At 28.9% G+C, this 27,973-nt stretch overlaps 1 protein-coding gene across 2 annotated transcripts; it reads left to right on the top strand.

Annotated features, from left to right (window-relative positions):
• On the top strand, window positions 1-27,429 carry LOC142324553 (ubiquitin-conjugating enzyme E2 J1-like). Of its 2 annotated transcripts, none has more exons than XM_075365393.1 (5): window positions 1-332; window positions 8,466-8,671; window positions 12,461-12,651; window positions 18,667-18,781; window positions 26,884-27,425. In XM_075365393.1, the coding sequence occupies exons 1-5, from the start codon at window positions 296-298 to the stop codon at window positions 27,154-27,156; spliced, it is 822 nt and encodes a 273-aa protein (XP_075221508.1). In that variant the 5' UTR covers window positions 1-295; the 3' UTR covers window positions 27,157-27,425. The 2 variants fall into 2 exon arrangements, with proteins under 2 accessions (XP_075221508.1, XP_075221516.1); XM_075365401.1 differs by lacking the exon at window positions 1-332 and adding an exon at window positions 830-984 and having other exon boundaries at window positions 26,884-27,429.
• Window positions 27,430-27,973: the final 544 nt, after the last annotated feature.

Here is a 27,973-nt window from a genome sequence, read left to right as displayed (position 1 = left end):
ACTATGTTTTGCACCAATTCTATCTTAGCACGTACTTAATTTAATAAATAATAGATCACTGTTACTGCATACATAATTTTCAATATTTTATAAGTATTCTCTTCTTAACCCCTACAGTGTTATGTTGTGTTCGGGTTTGTGCCTTAAAATAGTAGAATCTGTGTAAAAAATAATAATTTTTGCAATCAGCTGATGGTGAAAACATACACTTAACCTTAATCTTACATTCTTAACGTCAAATTTCGAGTTGTTTATATGTTCACTTTATTTTTAAGCACATAATTCTGTCAGTAACATGGAATTCGAAGGAAAATACAATACCAAGAGCCCAGGTTCGTATACTAAAGTTTTTGATGTGTTTTTGTTCAAACAGTGGTTATTTGCATTTATTATTTTTTTTTACCCATTTTTAATGTATGAAAAACAGTTTTTTTACATCTCATTTCTCATATTTTATGTATTCATTTATATTTTGTTGACAATTGCTTAAAATATGTTAATTATTCCGATAACAGTTTCTTAAAATGTAAAACATTTACTGTTAAAAGGGATCATACTCCTTCCAATTGACTTCTGCTGATGTTTTTCGTTTCGCCCATTTTCAGCGAGTAAGTAGATGTATGTTGGTGAGCAATTGCCGTGTCGCTACCAGTTTGCGTAACACACGTCTGTAACATTTTCGTGTTTGGCGTATTATTATTATTTTCAGATTATATTAATTTTATATTATTTAAAAATCTGCCAAAAGTATGAATCATGTGTTATAAAACTTTGTATTGTGTGTATGTGCATCAAATTTTGTATTTTTAAGTAATTTTTGTTTGTATATTTAAATGTAAAACTTGCAGGTCGGCTTTTATTAAATAATATGCTATACAAATTACATGTTGGGTAGATTTTAAAAAAAAAATATTGCGCTATTAGTACTGTTTATTTTATTTTATTTTAAAATTAAAGTTATGAGACCTTACACATATTTCTCAGGTACGTTTCCTTCTACATTAAGTTACTTTGAGACTAGAAATTTAGATCCATTATCTGAAGAATTTTGTTAGCACATTTTTCTTAATAAATTTCAGTTATTTGATATTATTTATTTTAGTTATTTATAATACAGGTATAATAATTTGTTTAATTTGAACTCATTTCTTACCATTCCATAACATTGCTTACCATATTGTAATAGTTTTTTAGTTTCTTTTTTGTTTAATTTCTTGTGGTGGTTAGCTCCATTTAAAGCCCTGTTTACTGACATTTTTTGTTGATTAATGCTTCTAATAGGGTTATTCTATATAATATTGCATTATAGTAGTTATCCAACTTATATCAGAACAAAAATTATTTTTTCCAGAGAATAAACCTTTATATCAAAATTTAGGAAATTGTTTTATTTTTTAATAGGCTGCTGACTGGAAGAAAAATCAGAACAGCTACCCACAACAAGCAAAATTAAATTTGCAGATATGTTTGTTATCAGCAATATTTTCCAAACCATTATAGGTATCAGTTTCAGGTAAAATCACCAACTTAAGGATAGTTTGAAACAAGCTCTGTCTTAACTTCTCATTTACATTTTTATTCAGTACAAGAAAGTTTGATTTGCATTTTTACTGCAAAATCACATATTTTTACCAGTGTTACAGTTTATAAGCTATGAAGGAATTATATTCACAAAATGAAATCCTATAACTAAATAAAAGGTGTGTAGTTAGACAATTAAAGATTGTTAACTCTGCATTAAAATCTTCTTCATATTTAAAAATTCAGTTTTTCACATTTGGTTCTTTTTTGGAATCCAACAGCACTTTTTTCAATTTTTTCTTCCAAATCAGTGGGTATTTGGAGGTATTTGCAGAGAAATTATAAATATAATCTAACCAAACTTAAACTACATACCCTTTGCTTGCTAAGGAGCTCAGTTAACTTTGGTTAACTCGCTTAAGCAAGTTACGGTTAGATTATTTTTATAATTTCTTTGCAAATACCCACAGATTTGGAAAAGTGGCTGACAGATTCCAAAAAAGTGCCTCACATTTCAGCCATATTTAATGAGTTATATTTAAAAAGGAAGTGAATGCTAAAAATGTTTAATTTCACAAAATGTTCTAGTAACAATGTTTACACTGTTGTGTTTTTTATTTGCATAGTTCCTACAGAATTTTTAAAATCACTTCAGACTTTCAAACCACTGCTCATTGGTTTGTAATTAATACAGTTAATTATTTAATAGTATATTCTATAGAATGTTTTTTTTTTCTATCTTGTTGATAACATTGTAGTTGTAATGGTATATTTTTATAAGTAAAACTTTTTTTACTTCGGTAATATATTTAGTCATACACAATATATTTTTGTTAGAAACCAATTGAATTCATGGATTATTTTGAAAATATTTAAAGATTGAACCGAATTTATTGCCATCTACCCAATATAATGTCTTAATAAACAAATTAAAATACTATGATTTGATTATGTTAAACAGTTTAACAAAATGCTAACTAAATTTTTTCTTAACAACCTGTTGCAACAATGGCAACTTTTTTGTAAAGGACTAATATTATGAGCCTACCCAAATGTATTAAATTTCATTGGTGAAATCTTCAAGTATCATTCAAACCTTACCATCTCTTATTAGCTGGAAAGTGCTTGGGGCAGGCGAAGAAAAGAAATACAAAAAATCATTGTCACATTTGTCTTTTATTACACTTTTAAAATTACCTTCATTTCTGGTTATAAACATAACAATTATTTATTATTATATTTTTTTTATAATTATTATTCATTAGTTTTTATATCATTTAACTCAATTCTTTTTTAATATTTACTTATAAATTAATCTAACATTGAATAATTATTACTTTGAATAAAATTTATTCGCTGGGATTGTAAAAGTGATATTCTATTGCATGGATAATTGTATGAGATTTATTAAATTTCTTTACCAAAATATTTTTCACTTGAATTATGGCTGTAGTTGATGCATATTTAAATATAGTTGCAGAAATATTTTCATTTTATCATTTATACACGTCTTCAGTTAATAAACTTTTATTTTCAAATAGTCTTTGGAAACTATGTTTACTAACTTTTAACTATATTTCCTATGCTAATATTATTACATGACCCATTTCTGTTTGCAGAGACAAAAACGTACTAATCTGCTGGTACTCCGAAGCCTTCATAGTTATATAACTTGAATGAGTCTTTGCAATTGTTATACTGTGCCTTAGCATATTCATTTGAATATTAATATGATCAAACATGTTTGTAATTCTAAAATAAGTTCTTTTTGATAACCGTAAATTATCATCTCTAAATTATCTGTAAGATCTAATTGTTCTAAATTATCACCAGTTAGTCTACACAAAAAGTGTTTTCAGTTACTTCATTTTTCTCATTTTTTATCTCTGAAAGCTTTTCTGGTGTGACCGATCGGACCTTGAAAAAAAATAGCCCTCGTATAACATGTAATCCCGGCCACAGTCATACATACAAATCCCTTACCTCTTCCCCAGATGATGACGGCCAGTCGACTGGTTACCGTAGTGACAGCACAAGTGCCATCCACATCCTTGTACCATCTATTATTGTCTGCACGACCCGACAGTTAGGCTGAGAGACTAGGAGCAAATCCGCGCCCATGTTCAGCCATAATCCACTGCAGGTCATGCAACTGGTGGCAGCGATTCATGTTCAGTTGCAGAATTTTCATGACTTGCATTGAGGGCTGCCTTATCCCTTATCCCTTATACAAACCCTCTTCAGTCTCTCCTTCTTTCTCCAAGCGACTTGAACCCCCTGCATGCCAACTTGGATTTTCTGAAATAAATTATCAGCTTTCTGTCCCTCGTCCCTTATTCAAAGTAGGAACTTCTCATTCCTGCCCTTACAAACTGACAGCATTTCTTAGGACTCCCCCTTAACCTTAGTCTTAGGTCCTTCAGTCATCAGTATATTTGCGGCCCGCTTCAGTCGCTTTTATAACTATCGTTTTCGAGGAAATCTAAAAATTATGCAGTATTAAAAACATAATTTAATCACATCTATTTTTTTATCTTTTATTTATTTGTACATTCTGTATTGTTGCTCTGATCAGTTTTACCACAGTACTTCACAATCTCTTGATCCATCTACATAAATGCCAGGGCAGTTCTTTTTATTATCTGCAAAGTAGCATACATAGCCAATGCTGACATGATCTATACAGTGAATTATTATATACCAGTCAGAATAAAAAATTTATTTTAATTGATTTAGACTTGTGCTACTTTTAGTTCATGTAATTTGTTGTTGGTTTTTGAAGAATTCTTAATGTTAATTTTATTTAAAATATTAAAAAATAAAGTAATTTTTTTTAATTTAAAAAATTTCTTTTACCTTTGTGTAAGATGTTACTATTGGGAATTAATATTTCTTTCTATTAATTTATTATAAAAAGAAAATTTATGTCAATAAAAATATTTATTAATATAATTAATAATTTTATCACTTATAATTGACACGGAAATTTTTTTGTTTTAATTTAATACACTTTAAATAAGAATTTAATTAAAAATTATTTATATTAGTTACAAAAGAAATATTCCATCTATAATTTTCTTTGCAAGATAAAAATCATTAGATTTTTACCTTACAAAGAAAATTATAGATGGAATATTTCTTTTTTTTTTAAATTTCATCCTGGTAATAGTAGTAGTAGTAGTAGTATTAGTAATAATGCAGCAGGTGGCATTTATACATTTTTACATTGTACTTGTAATTTGTAAAAGTATCAATATGACATCATTTTTTACAACTTTAATTTTTTTTTTTGAATAGACAGTTGAATTTTTTATTATAAAATTTAATATAATAGTTTGATAAAAATTTAATTTATTTCCTTAATAATAATAATAATAATGTAAAGTTTGCTCTGCATGAACCATTTTTATAGCCAGAAGAAAAAAGTCATTGAGGTGAGAGCCCATCTTCCCTCCTTGCTATTCTTTTTCATTTGAAGTTAAACTATTTTTTTCATATAAATACCTTTTATCATTTTATATGTTATTTTCTTTCTCTGTTTCTTAGTTATAATTTATGTTCTTCTTGAGTTTTAGTTGACTTCAATTAAAATTTTTTTTTGTAGATAAAGTTTCTCTTTTTTCAAATTTCTGTTTGTTTTTAATCCTTTATTTTTCTTTGGATTTCAGTTCTTTCTTATTTACTTAAATCTTGTTTTTAAATAAACTTCTGTAACTGTTGATTGAGCAATAGAGAATTATAGGTATATTTTTAACAGTTATCCCAATAGAAGTTATTTAAAAATGAAATAACATTTGCTTAGTTAGTTACTAACCAATGCTAACTGTTAAATTTCAAGTCATTTTGTTAAAAACTTATTAATTTTTTTTACCTTTGTAAACTTTGGTTAGGAACTGTTATAATTTACGGTTCTTAAAAATTAATAACCAAATTGAAAAACACATGCTATAAAACATTTATAAAAATTTTACCTAAAATCTAAATGTAAATGCCCAGTATTGAGTGTTAAAGAATCATCATCATTATCAGTAGACATTAAGAAAAAAGTACATATAACAAAATAAGTAAAAATAAAAAATGAATAAAGAAGAGACAATAATAATTAATATTATTTGATCTATTTAGAACAATCACAATAAAACAAGTATTTTTTAAAATATTTTTAAAATAAGAGTAAAAAACCAAATAACTTTTTTTTTTGTTGGGCAGTTCCAATAGAAAATGTAAATTTAGCTTAAAAACCTATACCACTGAAATTTTTAACTGAGATTACCCACACTTAATTCAGGCCTTTAGGTTGGCAAGATATAGATTTATCATAAAGGAAGATAAATATTGCATGAACCTTATCCTTCCTAACTTTTTCCTGTTTACCCTCTGGGAAATAACCGTCAGGTATTACTTCAGAGTTTGAATGAGTATGATATGTGTAAGTGAAGTGTAGTCTTGTACAGTCTCAAGTTGACCATTTCTGAGATGCGTGGTTAATTGAAACCCACCCACCAAAGAACACTGGTATCCACGATCTAGTATTCAAATCTGTATAAAAGTAACTGCCTTTACTATGACTTGAATGCTGGAACTCTCAACTTCCAAATCAGCTGATTTGCAAAGAAGCGTCTACCACTAGACCAGCCCTGTGGGTCAGCATGAACCTTAACCAGTCAGAGATACTCCACTCCCACTTATAAACAAAATTTGAGGGAAGGAATAACCGTTTAATGTTATTATTGACATTTTTCACAATAAGATTTTAAATAAATTTATAATTCAGAAAGGTTATTACATATTGGATCCTTATTGTTGTTTTTTTTTATCTATGGAGTAGCATATCTACTCATTCCTGATGTGATCAGTATAATGTATTATTATGTACTGATCAGTAAAAAAATTTTTAATTACATAAAGGTTGCAATTTTTGGAAACTAAACTAGAGTTAAAATCCACATTTTAAAAAAGGTGTATATTGTACTTATTAGCTAGTATGTTTGCACATATATAAAAAGACTATAACTTAATGCAGTATATTGAAAATATGAAATATATTACTCATCAAAGTTTAGAAAGCAAAAACACTTAGATGCCCAAATGTTTTACATGAGTATCAAAGGTTGGCACTACTGATAGTGCAGTGGTGAGGATAGTGTACCTTTACAAGGTATTATACATAGCAGGAAACCAGTAGTCAATTCCCATTTTGTATGTTAACTCAGCGTTCTAAACTCTGAAGAGTCATATGTAACCTACATCAAATGGTATTAAACTACTTAATTGAAATCAAATACATTTTCCAACCATTTCTCACAACTGATGTCAAAGTGAAAAGTAACTGTACCAGTCACTGAAGATGGCTAAAAAGGGACTGTGGACTGTAAGTATTGTGATGTTAATCTAAAAAATTATAATTTAATAAATTTGATTCCGTTTGACATTTTAAAAAAATCTGACCAAGGGTTACACAACTTTTCTGGTTTACCCATGACAGATTTTTATTTCACATGTGCCATAAGGTTTTTAAATATTAATTACTTAATTATGCAGTATTTAAGTACTGTGAAAAAGATATCAAAATTCATTAAAAAAAAAATTATGGTGTGATTTGAACTCTTTCATCAATTCATTTTTTTACAGAAAAAATTATGCTGTATTTATTGAGAAAAAAATTGAAATTTTTAGTAAAAAAAGCATTAGCCCTATTTAACTTCTTGCCTACCAGCTACTTATTATAACAGTTATAACTTTAAAAACAGATGTACTGTCAGAAATTTAAAAAAAATCCAAAAAAAGTTATTAAATTCTTAAGTCAGATTCATAGGACCCACTTTTTTTTTAAAAAAGTTCCCATATCATCTACATTAATTCTACTACATGCAGTTGGAGTTGAAATTTTGAAAATTAAAGTTTAAAAAAAATTGATATTTTATGTAGAGGTCCCTTTCCATTTTTAAGTCTCTTTGTTTTTTGGGGCCTAAAATACATTTATTGGCGTAATTATTGATCAATAAGTTGTCCTAAGTTAGTGTATTGTTATTCAACCATAAAATAAATTATAGTTACATCAATCTTAGTTGAGAGTCTAATGAATTACAAAAGAAGAAGAAAGGTTGTAAGACAATTATCAAGTATAATAATGTTTAATTAATGTTGGAATAATAGTAGTAACTTTTAAAAATTGATTTTCATATATAAGATTTTTTCTTAATTTTTATTTTACATTTTTTTCAACATTTTGTTAATGTTTATTGTATGTTAATGCTTTATTTTAAATAGATTTAGAGTAATTATTTATATCTGAATATTTAATAGTATCTTAGTAAATATTTAGTAATACCTCTTACATGACATTCAGGGTATGAGCAAAACCTCCTATGTGACAAAAGATTAATTTTTAGATGTTTTTATTTATTTTAAAAAGTTCATAACAGTATAAAACATAATTTAAAATGTTTACAATACTGTAAAACTACAGTACGAAACATCTATAATGTACTATATTAAAGTTTTTAACATTGTTTAGTACGTTTTGCTTCTGCAAAATTTTGTTCTTACACATAGGATATTTCGCTTACAAGTGATGATATATTATGGTGAAGGGTTAGTCTCTGTGTTGGCAAATATATTTTCATAAGATGCAATTATCATATTTGATTTGCCCACAAAAAAGCTGCAAAGATGGCTATAAAATTTTCTTGATAGCAGCATTTTTAATTAGGTGCACAATAATAATAATTATTTTTTAATTAATGGTACTTTTTTCAGTATAGTATCTTGATTTTTTCTTTTTTATTTAAAAACTTTATTTTTAGTGCTCTTTTCCCATTTTCAAAATGAAGTTGTAGACTTATAAGATCCTTAAAAATTAAGTATTCTCATAAAAAAACCACTGACTAGTACTAAAAAACTGAGCTAATTTTCTTAAATATTTGTTGTATGTTTTATTATAGCTGTGAAGAGGTTAATGAGAGAGGCATGTGAATTGCGAGAAGCTACTGAAGATTTCTGTGCCCGACCACTGGATGATAATTTGTTTGAATGGCATTTTACTGTTCAAGGACCATCTGGAACAGATTTTGATGGGGGTCTCTATCATGGACGTATTCTTCTTCCCACTGAATATCCCATGAAACCGCCAAATATTATATTATTAACTGTAATAAACCTTTTCTTGATAATAGTTTTATTTTTTTATTATAGCACGGTTTTATATTTCTTTATGGAAATAGTAATATTATTAATAATTTTTTCAACATATAGTAGCAATAATTATTTATTTGTCAGTTATTACTGAGCAATAATTCCCCTCAGTGGGATTAAATAATTATTATTAATGCTGCAATTAAAAAAAATATATTTTCCCCTTTATGTGTAATATTTCTTTTATGTGGTTCTTTCTTTGATTATTGGGTTCTCATAATTAACAATCAGAATTTTTTAAATTAAAAAGTATTCTTTTTTAGAGTACTTTTTAAAATTAAATTTAATTTTAATTAAAACTATATTGTGAAAGATATTTTTATTTTACATATACAAAAATATTATTTTTGATTACAGTACTAAATATTCTATTAAAATAAATTTTAGTTTTTTTTTTTTTTCTTTTATGAAGGTTGCACGTCAGAAGCCCAAGAGGTACCCAAAGTGCAGTAAATCAGAACCTGAAAAAGCTTAAGTGCACCAATAGTAAGAGCAAATGCTGCATCCTCCAAAAATTAGCTGTTACTCAGAAAGCAGAATGCCATTTTGGAAATCTATTCAGAGCAAATTCTCCTTTTCCCAGCTGCTCATCAGGAATATAAGATGATGCAGAATGCCAAGAATTTGGTACAACCTGACATTTCCTGTACTTATGGTGGAGAATGGTGTCCTTAGTGCTCTTTTACTTCCTATTGCCGTAAATAATCTTACAAGATGCATTAAAATCCCATCCTGTGTTCATTATATGTCGATTATTTTGAAATTTATGCACTGTCGTGCTCATTAGCAACTGCCGAAAGTTAACTTAAAAATTCAATTTTTTAATAATAAGTTTGAGTAAAGAATGCTGGGTTTAGATTTTCAATTCCTAAAACATGTACCTGATTTTCTTCTTTGTGAATGAATAACATATCAAGATTATTTTTAAACTGACAAGAAATTTCAAAATTGCTTGTAAAATTCTTAGGTCTTTATTTTGATAAACACATAAACATTTAAGAGGACTCAAAATTATGTGTTATACTCAAAATCAAAAATATTATTTATATATGGTTATTAAAATCACAGGGGTAGGGATGGCTTAATACAGTACTGTTCTTCAAGGCAATTGAGAAATTGTCTCCTGTCCATAACAACTTTCCTTGACTTGCTACGAGTGTATTTTTGTTTAACATGATAGTAAGTATTTAGCAGAATATAGTGGTTCTCTCTGGAAATGATGGGACCAATTAATAATGACATGTTTTACATAAAGGTACAACCTTAAAATTCTGTGTATATTGTTTATAATAACAGGTTTAATGACGTTAATGGACTGCCTTTTCTTAGCAGCTCCAATGAATGTTGGAGTTCATCATCTATTTTGTATGCTGGGTCTGCTCTATTTTGTATCAATCATTGTGTTTTTATTTCATAGATTCTTCCACCATTTCATTGTCACGTAATTATTTCTAAATGATATAAGAAAACACGTGATTATTTTTAATCATCTATTGATGTAACAAGAGTTACATCACTCTTGTTACTCCTGTCCAGGAGAACCCAAATAGATTTACACTGATAGGTCTAAGCTTGATTCTGTTGGATATTCCTATTTGATTGATCAGAAAGTCTACGTTCACTTTATCTCACCAATGCACAATATTTACTGCTGAATTGTATGCCATGTCAGTGATCCATCATTTTATCGGAGATAGATTTCGCCATGTTCTATTGTGCTGATATTCGTTACATGCTTTTCAAACACTGCTTGATATTTTCATTACCCATGTAATAACAGAACATTCAGGTGTTCTGTTTCTGTTTTTAACATTTCCAATATATATATATATATATCACTTTCTGCCAGGTTCCTAACCACTTATGAATTTCAGGAAATAAAGTGTAGTCTTTAAGGAGGTATTCAGCTGACTTTTATCAAGCATGTTATTTATCTATTCTGTTTAAGTTTTGTTTAATGTTACAACCAATAAACTACAACAGATTGAAGATAGTGTAATGCCATAAGAGTGATCAGTGCAAGACAAATGCTATGAAGTAGTTATCCCTTTGTGTTTGCATTTGAATTCTAGGTTAATGTTTTAATGTATCATGTCATTTGGTGAAGATCAATATCCAATAACTGCCATTTAGTAGTTCATCACATTTCTCTTGATGAGTATATATTGCAGCTTTGTATCATAGATTTAAACTAGCACAAAGAAGTGGTAACTTTTTAGGTATCATTTTATATATGATTAGTAAGCTTCTAAATTCTTGAAATATGTCAGACATTCAGAATTTTGATTTATTTTTAATCAGTGATAAATTTTGAAGGGAACAGTTTATACTTCTACACGATTCAAATGTAATTTACATAAATAAATAAAAATATATATTGATTAAATATGTATGCATGTGCGTGTGTACACATGAACATAAATATTCATGTGTACGTGTCTTAAATTTTACTTTTCTTTTGTTTTTATTAAGTTTCTTCTCTAATAAAATTTTGTTTATTCAGATTGGTGAATTGCACACAATTTTGTATAATTGGTTTTGTTTGCAGGCTCCTTTACAACCCAATTATATTTCCATTTGTTGTGTTACATTATACGTAAAAGTTTTAATAAATTATCCATTGTATATTCTATTAGCCTGTTCCTGAAATTGTGTAAATTACAGTAAAACTGTAAATTAATCTTTAAAATGATATTTTGTTGGTAGTGACATTTTGGTGAACATAATTCATCTGATTACTTTTACCACCATAAAAAAATAATTCTGTCTTAAAAAAAATGAACATTTTATTGATTTGACAAACTTCTTACATTTTTTTAACTTGTTTCATTTTTTTAATGCATTCAAATAAATCATTTTTAATTTTTTTTTTAGAGGAAATTCATCTATCAGAAATTAACAAGAAAATATACTGTGTGTGATTTTAGTGTAGATTATTTAATTTTTTATTTGTGGGTAATCACTTGGTGCATAACCTGAAGTCAACTAATTTTATTATCTGCTATTTTATTCTGTTAGCTCCACGCAATAGTTAGTTTATGTAAGCGTTGCCCCACTGACTTACTTGATAATCTCTTACCAAGAATTTGCATTATTATGCAAATTTTAAATAAATAGAAAATTAAAAAAATAAATTTGATGTTTAAACAATTTATATGAAGTTAACAATAATATTTATTGCTTTAAATTTCAGCCTTCTGAAGTTAACACCAAATTCATAATCTGACTTCAACACTTTTGAAAATGTTGAAATCAGAAGAAGCATTGGAAATGTTATTTTTCACATCTTAGAGCATTTCTAAAAATATTTTTGTTTCTTATTTTTTGGTGTGTATCTTTTCGCTTATAGTTATTTATAACAAATCAAAAAATGAGGAATCTTTTGGGAGAAAGATTTTCATTAACTTGTAAAGCTACTTTTTTATTTTTACTAATTCTACATATTTGTCAGTCAATATTTCTATCATATTTTTTACTCATTATTCTTTCCAGTTCATTTGTTAATTTTTTCCTTATTTCTTTTGCATTTACTTCGATTGTACCCATCAGACTTGCAAGAAACACATTGAGTATATTAGTGTCAATTTATTGCTATTGTTTTTCATTTAACTTTCTTTCATTTAAGTTTCTTGTAAATAACATGTGTTAATGTTAAATTTAATAAAGAAATTTTACTATTGTAGGTTTTTATTAAGGTATTAAGTTTTAAATCTGTTAAAAAAAAATTAATTGTATTGTTAATTAGCCAAATGGTCGTTTTGAGATAAACAAAAAAATCTGTTTGAGCATATCTGGTCATCATCCTGAAACATGGCAACCTTCCTGGTCAATAAGGACTGCATTGTTAGCTTTGATAGCTTTTATGCCGACTCCTGGAAATGGTACAATAGGATCTTTGGACTACTCTCCTGAAGAAAGGAAACTTTTGGCTCACAAGTAAGTTTAAATTATTAGATTGCATTTGCATATATTTAAGCAAGAGAGAGAGAGAAAGAAGAGAAAGCAAGAGAACAATCATATGTTTTTATTTATATGATTTTCTTTTGGATGTTTGATTAATAATTATAAACAGAAATATAATTTGTTTATTATTAATATGACAATATAAGAACAGTTTCAGGATTTCTGATAATTCTTCCGTGACATGACATAATCATTTCTAAATTATGTTAGTTTTTTTTTTTTAATTTACATCCAGTAATGAGTTACATTAGTTTATTTTTTAAGATCAGTTAATTTATAATATTTATGGTTTTAGGCCCAAGTCAAATTGCACAGGTCGTTGTAGGTTCTATGTAAGGGTTTATAATTTAATAAATTTTGATTTAAGATGTTTAAGATAATATGTACAACTTATAACACTTGATAAATTATAAACTTTATATTTTTCTAAACTTTGTAAATTCAATAAATATCTGCCTAACCTTTCATAGTTAAAAAAAAGGTTTCTTGATTACAAATTAAATTTTTAACCAAAGACTAAAATCTTTTGTAAATGATAATCACAACCATCAAAAACCATTTTAATTGTAAAAGTGTAAGTAAATCTCCGTGTAACAAAACCATTATGAAATAAAAAAAAAACATTGAATAATACAGACGGCTGAAAAACACAATACTAAAGTAACCCTCAAAAAACAATTGCTTGTCCTGAATCCAAAAAATTTGATATTTTTAATTAAGGTTCACCTGCCATGGGGCTGTTTCAATTGCAGAATAATAAATAACAAAATAATGTTTCTTTAAATATATGTTGCTCTTAATGACTGAGTAGCTTGCATGGTTTTTTGTTGTTTTTTTTTTTTAAATGGTTGTTGGTTATATTTTGATATTGCCCTGTGGTGAGTTACTAACAGTTGTACTATGAAATTGATTTTTTTAGTTGTTGTGATATCAGTTACTTTGGTTATAATATCTTTCATCATGGTATGTATGATCACATAAAATAAATAAAAAACAAATGGACAATTTTTCTGGTAGGTAGTACTTGTTGATTTTCCTAGCTATAGTAAAATAACAGCTGAATTACGATCGGCTGGCCTATAATAAGGTAATACCCAATTAAATTGAAATAATAAACAAATGATATTTATTACTAGTAAATAATAAATTATAAATAATACACATATATGAAACAAGTTATTTTGCTAGGAAAAATTATATTTAAAAAATATAATTACCTTTATTATTATTTTTGCTAATAATTAATAATTATTCATTAATTCTAATTTAATTAATTAAATATTCAGTATTAGTTAAATTTCATTTTATATTTAATTAGTATGTATATATATATATATATATATATATATTATTACCACATATATGCCTAATTTAATATTGGCAGGTGAACACAGTAGCAACGATGTGAACTGGCGCACAGTATACATATGCGCTGATATAAGCATCACTCCCACTGCGCAGTTCTCCCACCATAGTGGCACTGCAGCCCCACCACTCTCAGGCTCCAATAAAAGAGCGTGCACGAGAGTGAATTTTCAATTCATTGTCACCACCACCTGGAGAAGACCAAGTAGAAGACAGAAGAAGTTCTCTGGCCCTCTTAATGTGGGACCTCCTGGCAGATGTCAAAATCCCTGCCAGAGCAGTAGGCCCTTTTTTTAAGGTGGAGGAACCCCATTTATGGTTGCCGAAGCAGTGTCAGACTCGTTAACAAGTTCCACAAGCTGTTACAGAAAATGTGTATGTATTCCTGCGCACTACCAACTAAACCTCCACCCTTGGCGACCCCACCTCCTGGAAAACTGCTAATAAAGCATTACTTCAGGGGGGTGTAACCGCCCCCACACACATATTTGGTCTCTACTCCACTAGCAAACATCATCCATACCAAACCACTACAAGAATACCTAAAGAGAAAAAACATTCAGAAAAATAGAACACCTAACAGATACTAAGATATACCACACACATTTATACATTCATACAATCAAGCCAACATAAGACAAGTGCACCACAATCAAGAAAACATGGCCACAAGACATAATTTATCCACCAAAGTTCACTCAAAAGTTAATTGAATTTCCACAATCTTACCCAGAGTACACAAAACACACACTCCCCAACTAACACACTCACTCACAACTCAACTACTTACCACTTATCACTTACCCACGTGACCGTCAACCATAATCATTAAAAACATGAGCAACGCCCTCAGGCACCGGGCCCCTTCATGTTCGAGAGGGACTCCAAGGCACTCAGCCGCAGACCTGTCCAACTTGGCATCCTCTGATGCCTCATTCCCTTGCAGGCCGCGCCAATGCTCGCCATCTCCTATGAGTTTTTCTGTTTTACTGAGTTCTTCTAAAACTTTTCTATTATAATTTACAATAATAGTCCACTATTCTCTGCTGAAAATCCTCAGGTCTGAACATGTCCACCCGACCCAGGGCATCCAGCATGCACCTCTGTGCACCTTGGAACCTCGTACAACAGAAAAAGACATCCTCCAGATCGCAGGCTGGACAGCGGTCTGAATAGTCAAGAGTGAACCTAAACAGATACGATCTGTAACCACCATGCCCAGCCAGGAATTGCATAAGACTATAATCAATTGATCTGTGAATCCTACTGCACTAACTCCTTACATTCCCAATCAGATGGTAAGTCCACCGACTCTTCTCTCCTGCATAACACCGTTCTTGCCAAGTATTCATCAACTGTTGTAAAATGCCCACAATCAATCTCTTCTTCTCCAAAGAAGGAAGCATCCTTAATTCTCTACGCTTCCTTCTGTGAGCAATTAGCAGGTCAATTGGCATAACACCAGCCAGCACCTCTGCAGCCTGTCTTGAGGTTATACGATAAGTTGCTGAAATCCAGAGGCAGCATCTCCTATGCAGTGCAGCAAGTATTCCATATACCTTTTATACCTCAGAATATCTGCCCAGAACTCTGCCCCATATAAGAGGGAAGAATACACCATATTTGTTAATATTGTCGAATAAAAGCTCCTAGAGCAATGTAAATATGATGGAACCAAATGAGCTAACTCAAATGGTAATGTTGCTACTGTTGTGCAGGTTCAGATGTGTATAGACATATACAAACGTGATCTAGTATAGCACACATCCATCAGATCGATGCCAGTTGTGAGATAGTAGTGAACCAGTAAACACGTCAATTTGAGTGCATTGTGTGTCTGAATTATTGTGTATTACATATTTACAACTTTATTTCTTTTAATTAGTCATTAGTTACAAAATGTCTAGAGTTTTGTTTAAATCATCCTAACAATTTTTGTTATGTATGTGGTGAAGTGATGCTTAAGTCCCAAAAGTGAAACCTTACTCCATTAGTAAAAGAGTGCTATGAACTTTATTTTGGGTGTAAAATCAGGGGAAAAACAAGGGCCTGGGCCCCACATATCTGTGTATTGTGTTCTAGGCTTCTCACTGCATGGAAAAATGCCACATGCCAATTTCTATCCCTTTGATTTTGATTGAACCTACTCTTCTTACTGTTATTCTGCTTAACAAACATGAAAGGGATTATGTCAAAATCAAAATATACAGTGATATACCCCAACTTGCAATCTGCAATTAGACCTTAGTTTAATTAGTTTAATACCTTAGTTTAATTAGTTCCTTACTGCAAAGAATTGCCCATACCGAAGCCTCCAAAACATGTGACGTTAGATGAAGCTGAGAGCTCAGAGTCTGATGGAAGTAAGGAAGAAAAAAACAGATTCTGGTGATACAACTTTTGAACAAAGCAGTTCATCTGAGCCTCAAGAAAATCTTAATGATCTCATACAAGATTTAAAGTTATCCAAAAACAGTCTGAAATGCTTGATTCCTGGTTAAAAGGATGGAATCTTCTTCAAAAGAATATAAAGATATGTACTTATTGTAATCGTCAATCTTAATTTAAAGACTATCTTTCTGAAGAAAATGGCATAGTGTTTTGTAATGACATTTCTTCTCTTATGGAGACAGTTTGTAATGAACGTAGCCCAACAGAATGGTGCTTGTTCATTGATTCCTCTAAAGTTTAAAAGCTGTGTTTCTGTGTAATGGAAATAAATTCCCATCAGTACATGTGGCTCACTCTGCTAGTATGAAACATATGAAAACTTTAAATTTATATTGGAAAAGCTTCAGTATGCAGTGTATGAATGGAATAGTTGCAGTAATTTGAAGGCAATTGCAGTTATTCTTGGTCTGCAGCTTGGTTACACAAAGTACTGTTATTTTTTGTGTGAATTGGATAGTAGGGACAGAAAAAGCCATTTCATTATAAAAGAATGACCTAAATGCAAATCACTCATTCCTGAACAGGAAAATATGAAATATGACCCATTGTGTCATCCTAAAAAAGTGTATCAACCTCCGTTACATATCAGACTAGGATTAATGAAGAATTTCATCAAGGCCGTGGACAATATATATAATAATGGTTTCATGTACTTAAAACAGAAGTTTCCTAAAATTAGTGATGTAAAAATTAAAGAAGGAATATTTGTGGGTCCACAAATACGATCACTAATGCATGATGAAAAATTTGAGGAACTATTGAACCACTGGCGAAAGCAGCTTGGCAAGCATTCAAAAATGTTACTTAGAGTTTTTTGGGAAATTGAAAGGTAGAAAATTAACATGATATTGTCAATGATATTACAACATCTTATGAAACTTTGGGTTGTAATATGTCCTTAAAAGTACACTTCCTACACTTGCACCTAGATTTCTTCCCAGAAAATCTTGGTGCAGTGAGCGATGAGCATGGGGAAAACTTTCATTAGGAGATTTCATCTATAGAAAAGAGGTATCAGTGCAAATTGAATCTTAATATGCTGAAAAAAAAAAATATATATATAAATATAGCAGGAAATGATCATTTCTTACTTTCTAGGTGAGTCAAATGTTTGAATATTGTGTAGTTAAGAATGCAGAAAATATTAAAATGTTTGAAATTATAAATGCCTGTCTCTCAGAAACCTTGTGTGGTGGGGAAAACCAATATCATATTTGAATTCAGGAGAAAAAATACCATCAGAATCACATTTTTCTTCTTGAGACAAAAAGAAAATAATTTTTTGCTCCCCAGTGTAATCAGGCAGAACTCCAAAAGGATGACCACCACACCTTAAGGTGGTTCAACTATTTAGAGGTGATGATATCAATTAAAGATTCAAAAAATGATTCAGGATGACTAAACATAGTTAATAAAGGTTTGTATGGCTGTTAGGAACTATTAAGCTTAAACTTGAACTCTGAGCAGAAAAATCATTACTTTTGAAAGTAAAATATTAAGAAGCTGAAAATTTGATGTCAAGAACTAGAGAATAAAACAGAATAAAAGAAATAAGGAAGTTGATTGGAGACACAGGTATTATCCAGAAAACAAAAGTGTAGAAGCTTATGCAGTCTTACCTTACCTCACCTCAATAGTAATTTTTTATTTGATGTACACTTGCTCAATTTTCAGAAGTCCTATTGTAATAGTACTATTTGCTAAAACTATGCATATGTAAATAGAGAAATTCATTTCTGTGTTTATATTTGTATCAATTTGAAGGATCATTGAAAGTGGAATAAGGAATGTTGTATGATTGCTAAAAGATTATTCTGTGTTTTATTATTTATAATTATTGCTTTAATTATAAATTAAGATATATACTCAACTCATCTGGCATGTAACTTACCAGCTGTTTGAAAATGATTATCTAGCAAATTGGAAGAGTTGGTGTAAATTAATATTCACATGAATATATTTCCCCACTAGAAACACAGAATAAGAATGATCAAATGGTGTTTGTTTGTTAATTATACTTTTGCCATGAAATGTTTCTTATTTTTATTAATATCTGTGTTAGTGAGTAATCAATTAATGAATTCGTTTAGTTGAATTGGGTTTATATTACATTTTCTAATTTTTTAGCATCATTACATTTTCTAAAATATTTTACTTTTTTATCTTTTATAGATCTCAGTCGTGGGTGTGCCCTGGTTGTGGTAGAATGTCAGAACAGCTAAATTTGACTGGTGCTACCAATGTCACTCAAGCTGAATCTGCTTTAATAAAAAATGTTGTTTTTAAGGTAAATTGAAATAATTTATTCCAATGTAAATTATTTGTTATTAATTCTGTTATCCATTTTCAGTCATAGAAGAGGTACAGCTATAAGTAGGCTATCAAAAAAAAATTTAGTGTAAATAAAAACTCCCAAACTTCTTCTAACAATGAAAAGAAAGTATCATGTTGAAAAGGATCATTTCAATACACTTTTTAATATGGAATTTTATTTTTAATTAATCACTGTCACTGTCAATGTCTGTAGAAGAGTTACCGGTAGTCTCCACGTCACTCTGCCAAAGGTGATTGATCGTCTTCACTATCATCAAGTTTATTAGATATTCTGCATTTTTAAAAATTTTTACTTACTAATTCCGTGGAAATACCTTCCCAAGCATCTTTTATCCAAACACAAATCTGGTTCAAATCTGGGCGTTTAATTCTTCCTGTAGGTGTGAGAAAGAAATTTTCATCAGCCATCCATTTACTGTACAGTTGTTTTAATGCAGATTTGAACGGTTTATTAATGCAAACATCTAGTGGTTGCAATAGAGATGTCAATCCACCTGGAATTATTACTTGGTCTGTCATACCCTTTCTTAAAATGTCTTTCACTTTATCAATCGTATGCCCTCGATAACTATCCATTACTAGCATACCGGTATTTTTTTTATTAAGTAAATCTCCTGATCACTTTTGCCATACACACCTGATCCAATCTAAAATTAAGGTTTCGTCCATCCAACCTGATTCCTGTGCTCTGATAATAACTCCATATTTACCTGTACGGTAGGAAGAGTTTTTCTTTTAAAAACAATGTACGGAAGTAATTTTGATCAATCAGAAGTAATGCAAAGCATAACACTCACCTTTGTTTTTCATTACCACCAGTGCGAATTATAACACTTTTTTCACCTTTTTTGTTTACGGTTTTGTCAAATGGCATTTCAAAATATTCGGGGGTTTGATCAGCGTTTCCTATTTGTGAAGGCAAATAGCCTTTATTATTTCTAAGATTTATTATGTATTTGTTTATGTATTGTTTATAAATGTAATATGTTTTGTTCATAAGTGTCTGGAAGTCATTGAGAAATGGTCGTCTTTCATCTTATTGACAAATCATTTCGTGCAAAAAATCGTGTTATTCATCCACGGCTTGCTTTAAAATCAACTTTATTCAATGATTTAGCAATTTCATAAGCATATGATTGACACATTTCTGTCATGACAGCATAACTGCATTTCCTTTTTTCCATAACAAAGTCATACAATAATATTTCTATGTCTGTGTATTTTGGTTTTAAGCCATGAAAAACCCTTTTATTACCAGTGCCTGTTACCAGAAGTTGTTTCTTCTTCCGCCAGTCTCAAATGCAGCTTTTATCTGCGTCAAACTTTCTTCCTGCCACCTGATTTCCAATTTCTTCTGTAACGCGCAGTTCTTCATTTACTGTTAAAGGTCGTAGATGCTGTCCTTTTGTACTCATTTTAATGCCGTAATTAAAATAAATCATCGTATTAAACTTTACAAGATAAACTAAACAGATAAAATGCACATAACCATCCACGTATACAAACAATACAATGACTGTGGCATATAGACAAGACGACGATGGGTAACTGATACTGTAACTGTAGTGTCATTAGAACCAGATGCAGCCTATACAGAATGAATCAGTTTTATAAAAATACCGTACCTTCGTTCCTATCGATAATATGAACAGGTTGTTAATAATTAAGGATGTATTCTGTATAAGTGGCATCCGGTATTGATAAACGAAAGCCTAATGTGACAAATATTAAAACCTATATTTGTGATTGAATTTAGGTACTTCTAAGATAACGTTTACATAAATTATCCTAGCTAAAGGCTGTTTCAAGTAAGCCCCGCACCCTTATTTTTTCTCTCCAATTCCAAGAAAAAAGTGTGGGGTACTCGAATAAATACGGTACTGAAAAATTAAAAAAAATTTTAAATTTTTTTATAAAACTATGTATTTATTTTCATTAAAATCTTTCTAATCTTTTCATCCATCTGAATGTATGCATAGACACACACAAACACACAGACACTCACTCATACAAGGTCTTAACAATGTTTGTATATAAAACTAAAAAAGAGAATGTACTTTATTTCATTTGACGTAAATTTTTGTATGTAGTTTCTTATGATTAAATTCTTTCATTCTTTCACTAATAATAAACATTAATACCAAAATAATGCTGTCTTTCCTGGTCCGGAAAGTAATGTCATACATTTTATTGTGAAGCAACTGTACCTTGCAGCATGCTTTATCATCTAACAGGATCGATGGTGATGTAAGTCAACAGTCTCATCCACAAGATTGTGACCAAGGATTTTCTCACGAGAAAAGTGTGTCCCAAGAATTTTGATCAATGACCAAAAATCTTGCCAAGTTGAAATTTTTTCAAAATGTTTTGGAAATGTTAGAAAATGATCCTCACTTTTTGGACAATGTTATCCCGGTGATGAAATGGGGATATTCCAGTATGACCTTGAAATGAAGAGGCGAAGTGCCTAGTGGCACACCTCAGTGTCCTCTTGCCCCAAGAAGACTTGAATGAGCAAATCAAAGATCAAGACCATGCATTGTGTTTTTTGACAACAGGGGGATTGTCCACTGTGAGTTTGTACTTCCCGGGACAATCGTTAACTCTATATTTTATGTAGAAGTACTCAAGAGACTGAGATCAAGGATCCGGCATGTCAGACCAGACATCAGCAGTGATTGGAAACTTCACCATGACAATGCACCAGCCCACACTGCCTTCGCCATGACCAACTACCTAGCCAAACCTAATGTGGCAACACTGCCGCACCACTGTAACTGTCCTGACTTGGCTCCTGCAGACTTCTTTTTGTTTCCTCATTTGAAATCCCCCCAGAAAGGACATTGTTAAGGAAAAATTGACAACGTGAAAGCAGCTTGTGAAATGGCTTTAAACACACTTCCTGAACAGCCATACAGGATGCCTTCACAGATTGGAAATCCTCCTGGCAAAGATGTATCAACACAGGAGAACAATATTTTGAAGAATTTTAATGTACAGTTATTATTATTCCTATTATTATGTTAATAAATGTTATTTTTTCTTACTTTTAGACTTTGTGGTATTACTTTCTTAACAGACCTTGTATATTGTTTATTTAATATAGTGATTTTTTTTATGAAGTGTACAGTTTATAAAGTCATATTGAGATTTTTTTTACATTTTAAAACATTTAATACAGCAAAATTTTTGTTTATAAAGGAACACATATTTATGGAAACTATTTCATACTTTAATTAAAAGAATATACTGGGACTAAAAACACATCAGATAAAGATTTAATAAAATGGACAAGAGCAGACACAAATTTTTAGTGAAAAATGAAAAATATAAGCCAATGAGATACGGATAGTATGAGATAAAAAAAATCTATTGATGAAGTTAATAGTGTTACAAGATATTTGACAAGTTGCCATAGAAAATAAAATGGGAGAAACTGACTTCATTTTTTTTTTACGGCAAAAGGAAATAACTGAGTTCTTCAAGAGATAAAAAATCTATAGTTAGAAAAATAAGGATTACAGAGAAAAACAATTATTAAATTTATTAAAAAGCTATTTTTCTTTCTATTACTGTGTTGCTATTCTTTTCAGTTTAAATGTTTCTTTAATCTGTTTACAGTTTTTTAAACATCTTATTGTAGACTTTTGTATTTCATGTTCTGAAAAAATATTTCATCTAATACTTCACCATCCATATTTGTATAAAAATAATATTATTCATTTTATCCTTTCTCCAAGAATAGAATAAGGCTACTTTGATAACATTGGGATTTAGAAAAAGAAACGTAATGTGTTTAAATAACATTCTTGAATTATATAATTAATTTTTTCTCCATTTTATCACCTCCTTGGGTTAAAATTAGTTTTGCTGTATTTATTCTTTTTAGTTCTGCTGCAATTCATTTTTTATTTTTATCTTCTATCATATCTTCAAATTTAGTCATAAGTCCATATCTTTAACTGGGTCTCTGACACTTCATACAACAGCCACTTCATAAAGATATTAAGTAATCCTAACATCCACATTGTTTCCATGTATTCTCCAGGGTAATTAAATGAATAGTTAAGAAGATAATTTTTCTGTCTCTCCATGGAAAATAAACACTTATTCCTTCCTCACACGTATATGATCCCATCACTTACTGTTGTCAGCTTTTGGAATGAATAAACTTAATGTTGTATTATAATTACCATTTGTTTCATTTTTTACTAATAAAGAGACCATTTTTTATCCTTTCCTTGAAATTACCACATATAGTTAACTATTATGTGAAATGTATTAAAGTGCATGTTTAAATTAACTTAATCTAATTATTAAATAATACATATTAAAAGGTTACAACTTGGTGAATTTTGACATCACATAGAAACTTAAGACTTAAGTTGTAATAATATTTTTTTGTATATATTAAAATATACAAATATTAAATTGCTATTTATGTTTAAATTAAAACTAAAAGTAATATATTTAAGCTGTAAGCTGAAACATGGATATGATTAAAACATATAGAAGATTTACATTTACCGAAACAGAAATAAATAAGAATGATGTCAAAGATAATTAATTACTTACTAATTTAAATAAATAAAGGTTACATTAGAAATAAAATAAATTAATTTTAATTTCTTACTTGAACAAAAATAAAAAATATTATCATCAATATATAATGAAACTCAGTACATGCAGATTACTGGAGTCATCTGGCATAGTCACCAAGCTGGATGGAGGTGTTGCTGAAGTGTTGGAGGTCATACTGTATTTTGTGGTTTGTTTGAGTTGTGTAGAAATTCTTGAAATTCTTTTTTAAATCCAGATTCAGTTGGAAAAATGTACATACAGTCTAGAATACAACAAACACAAAAATACTACATAACTTGATTCTTAAAAATAATTAAACACAGTCAAAGTTAATGTCGAAAACAACTAAACCGCCAATATTTATTATTAACATGTATTATTCAAATTGTATTCTAATTAATTTTGAAGCATGTAGATAGCATTGCCATCCTAACTTTTCAAAAGTCTAAATTTATTGTATTGAAAACTGCTGTTTTTAATATTTACAAATTTATAATATTTCTGTGTTAAGTTTTGTTCTGAATAATAAAAATTGATTTCTTTTTTTGTTTTTCATAGACTATTACATCAATTTTCTCATAAATAAATTCTCTACAAGTCTTGATATAAAATTTACTTATTTATTAGTCATTGAACAAAGTAATTGTACTTCAAACCTAAAGAAACTTGTTTTTCATCACTGAATTTTTGCTGGATATCATGAAAGCTACGGTAGTTCTGGGACCTGTTTTGTTTGATTTTGAAAAAAATAAACAATCAAGTTTACTTCTTATATGTCTAAAAAATTTCAGAATGACATCATTTCAACAAGGGAACTCAAATTCAGCTGAAATTTTTCACTAGCCATAACTCTATAATAAAGTGTTTTCGGACGTATGTTTTTACAAACGTATTTCCTTATTTTAATCTGAATCAGTTCCCAAATTATTTCTCTTTCATTCTGAACTAAAAAAATGTTTATGGAATTTCAATGTCGGCTTAGGAAACAAAGAAGTGCAATTCATTATTTAGATGAATAATTCTGCTTTTAAATGTTGTGTGTGCCCACACGGACTGTTGTTTTGTCTTCAACTAAAGTGTTATAACAATATTACTCATCACCATATTTAAAACTTTACAACTCACTTTTGGTAGAGCCCTAATATTTTTTATATGTATGGTTTTGTTCTGCATTCTTTTAACTATTGTAGTTAAAACTAATTAAACCTGTCTGAAACTGTATATTTTGTAAACACTCCTAGCATGTATTTCTTTGTTAGGCTATGTTTTTTTTTATGTCTTGGTTTTTCAATAGCTGTGGGTTTCTAATTCTCATAAATTAAGTAATAGAGAAATATATGATACTGGAAAATACTTTTATATTTTATAACATATCCCCAAATGTTATGGTTAATATATCTATCATATTATTAATATAAAATAGCTGCTTTTGGAAATCTCAATTTCCAAAAAGTTTTGATTTAGGTAACTGAAACAGATTAAGAACCTGCAGACATTTCAGAAAAATTAATATATAAAAAAAAAAAACAAAGATATAATATAGAGAGAGAAGAAAACATAATTATTTTCTAAATATGTTATGATGTAGAAGATGGATGTATAAGAATTTGAAATATGAGTTGAGAGACACGTTATGTAAGAAAATATCAAGAGCTTTTATATTTTTTAAAAATAATTTGTTTTTCTGAAAGTTTATTAGGTTGAAAAATATTAAATATGCTGTTAGTTTCAAGTAAATAAAGTATTATTAACACTCCAATATTATTTAAATACTACTTTTAAGGATTTTATCTATTTCATCTTTTTATCTGTGATTTGAATTTTTTTCTTGCTTTAAAGGAATTCCTTCACTATTAAATATATAATTAACTTTTTGATCAGATTTTTTCAGAATAGTTGTTTAGTTCCTTCTATGAAGTAAAGAAAGTATTGTGATCGCAAAAAATTCGGTTTTCAGATTTCAATGAAATATTCATTTTGACCATCCTTGAATACATTTGACTAGTTTTGGCATGATGTCTATACGTACATATATTTGTATGTATCTCGCATAACTCAAAAATTATTAGCCATAGGATGTTGAAATTTTGGATTTAAGACTGTTGTAATATCTAGTTGTGCACCTCCCTTTTTGATTGCAATCGACAGAACCAAGTGTCCAAAAAATCCCAAAATCCAAACAAAATCTGAATTTTGCAGTTTTTCTTAACTGCGGTATCAACAAAATCAGTCTGACAGTTTTTGCACAATAATTTTTCAATCCAAATTTTAAAAAAAATTGTTTTTTCTTAATTGTGTAGTGCCTGAGATAAAGTCCTAGATACTTGAAAATCTAATCATATATAAAAGAACACTCAAACTTTCAAATGCATTTTGAAAAATTTAAATCAGTTTATTAGGAAAGCTTGGGGAATTTTTCAAACATAGGCAAATTTTCTGCTTTTAAACAAATTTAATATCTTCTGAAATTTTTATCTAAATTAGCTAAAAGTACTTGGAAAGAAGCTTCTTTTCTAAAAAAAGGTTTTGATTTGTTAATTATCTCCGGAGATATAACCGATCAAAGTTGACTGCCATTATGCAACTTTTGGAATAAATTATTATTGATAAATTAATAGACCGATATTTAGCTATAACTCGCATTTACCAGTATGACATTTGAACATTTTAGCATACTAGACTTTTTAGCATGTTTGTTAAAATTGCAAGTATGTTTGAAAAATTCCCTAGGCTCTCCCAATTAACAGATTTAAATTTTTCAAAATACATTTGAAAGTTTTAGTGCTCTTTTATATGTGATTAAAGTTTCAAGCATTTAGAGACTGTATTTCAGGTTCTACACAATTTCGAAAATCTTAAGGTATAATATAAGTCTAATAAATCTATGTACAATATAAGTACTCAAAAAAAAATTCCCCAAAAAGTCATTTTTTTGACAGTTATTGCTATTTTTGTGTCAATAATAATGTATTTTTCGATTTGCAACTGATGAAATTATGTGTAAAATTTAATAACAATACTTTTTTTTCTCCCAATATTTTCTCTAAAGTGAACAAACAGTTATCTAGGAAAATAAGAGAAAAATATGGATAACTTTGTAATTTTTTTTTTACATTTTGTTTAATAAAACCTTAACCACACCTTTTCCAAGTGGCGCATAGTGAAATAATAATTTCTGATGATATTCCAGAGGCATTACAGCAAAAATTAGCGATCGTGTAGAAAAAGACCAAATATGATGACCCCTTTAAAACAGATACCGCCTGGACTAAAGCTTGCATGTACATATCTGCCTATTTGTAATTCTTTAATTTTTTTTTAGCCAGAGGACCTCAAAACATAAAAATATATATTCGTGGATTTTTTTTAATAAATATCAGTAATTACTCTTTTATTATAAGTATCGTATGTAGTAACAATGAAAATGATTATCTGATCTTAAAATCTAATTTAGCTTTCTTTATTTTATTGTAGGGGGAGGAACCTTCAAGAGAATCTTTAAATGTTGGTGATAAAACAGATCTTGATGAAAATAATGGAGAAAGTAATGAATTAACAACCCCACTGTATGAAGGTGATACAGAAATGATATGTGATGGACAAGATCACCGGCTAAATGAAGCAGGAGTTGTATCATCAAATGATGTTCCTTCCCAGTGTTTTAAAGATACATTTTTTAACTTTTTGATTGGTTTTATAGTTGCAGCTATTGCCTTTCTTATTTACAGGCGAATTTTCCTTTTGTAATTATTCTTGTCTGAAAAAAATCATTTTTCTAACCTGCAAGATTTGCTTAAAGTTATTATTATTGTTATATAATTTATATTTTTCAAAAATAAAAATATTATCTCATGTATAGTTTAAAAATAATTAAAAAAGTAAATGAATTGATTAATAATTATTGCTTGAACATTTGTAAATAATCATGATATATTGTATATATTGTAATTATGTAAAATGTTTTGCTGTGAAGAAAATGTATACCAAAGATAAATTCAATACCATTCCTACATAATTAAATTATTTGTTTTTTTTTTTTTTTATTTGTTTACTGTTTTAATTTACTTTATTGTTAAGTTCATTATTTATTGTCTATCATTATTAATCGGCTATTGTAAATATAAACTTCCAGTTTATCCTAATATAAAAGAATATTTTAACTATTATAAAGATGAAATTTATATATATATATATATATATATATATATATATATATATATATATATATATATATATATATATACACACATAATACTCACACATACAATTTGTATAGTAAGTACAATAACCTGTATATTTTAAGGTTTTTACTTATTATGAATCTATCTGTTATAAGTTTCATAATGTGATACTGATTTTCAATTATTTTTTAAATATATTTTTTTATTAAATGTAAAAATTGATCAAAAACTTCTGAAACTGATTTGCCCTTAAAAATTTTCAGTTTCATAACTGGGCCCAGTATTTCACAGAGCAAGAACTCTGAAAATTGTTCAGTTTTCCCATTAGTTACTAATAAAGAAATATAACATTTGTACTTAAGTGTATGACTGTATCTAGATTG

The sequence above is a fragment of the Lycorma delicatula genome, chromosome 1 (genome assembly GCF_047948215.1).
Source record: "Lycorma delicatula isolate Av1 chromosome 1, ASM4794821v1, whole genome shotgun sequence".
Lineage (NCBI taxonomy): Eukaryota > Metazoa > Arthropoda > Insecta > Hemiptera > Fulgoridae > Lycorma > Lycorma delicatula.
The sequence above is the reverse complement of the archived record's forward strand: the minus strand, read 5'-3'. Positions and strand labels throughout refer to the sequence as shown.

Coding starts and splice junctions, on each gene's coding strand:
- LOC142324553 (XM_075365393.1), top strand. CDS start 296: ATGGAATTCGAAGGAAAATACAATACCAAGAGCCCAG. Junction 333..8,465: donor ATACAATACCAAGAGCCCAG/GTTCGTATACTA, acceptor GTTTTATTATAG/CTGTGAAGAGGTTAATGAGA. Junction 8,672..12,460: donor CAAATATTATATTATTAACT/GTAATAAACCTT, acceptor ATTGTTAATTAG/CCAAATGGTCGTTTTGAGAT.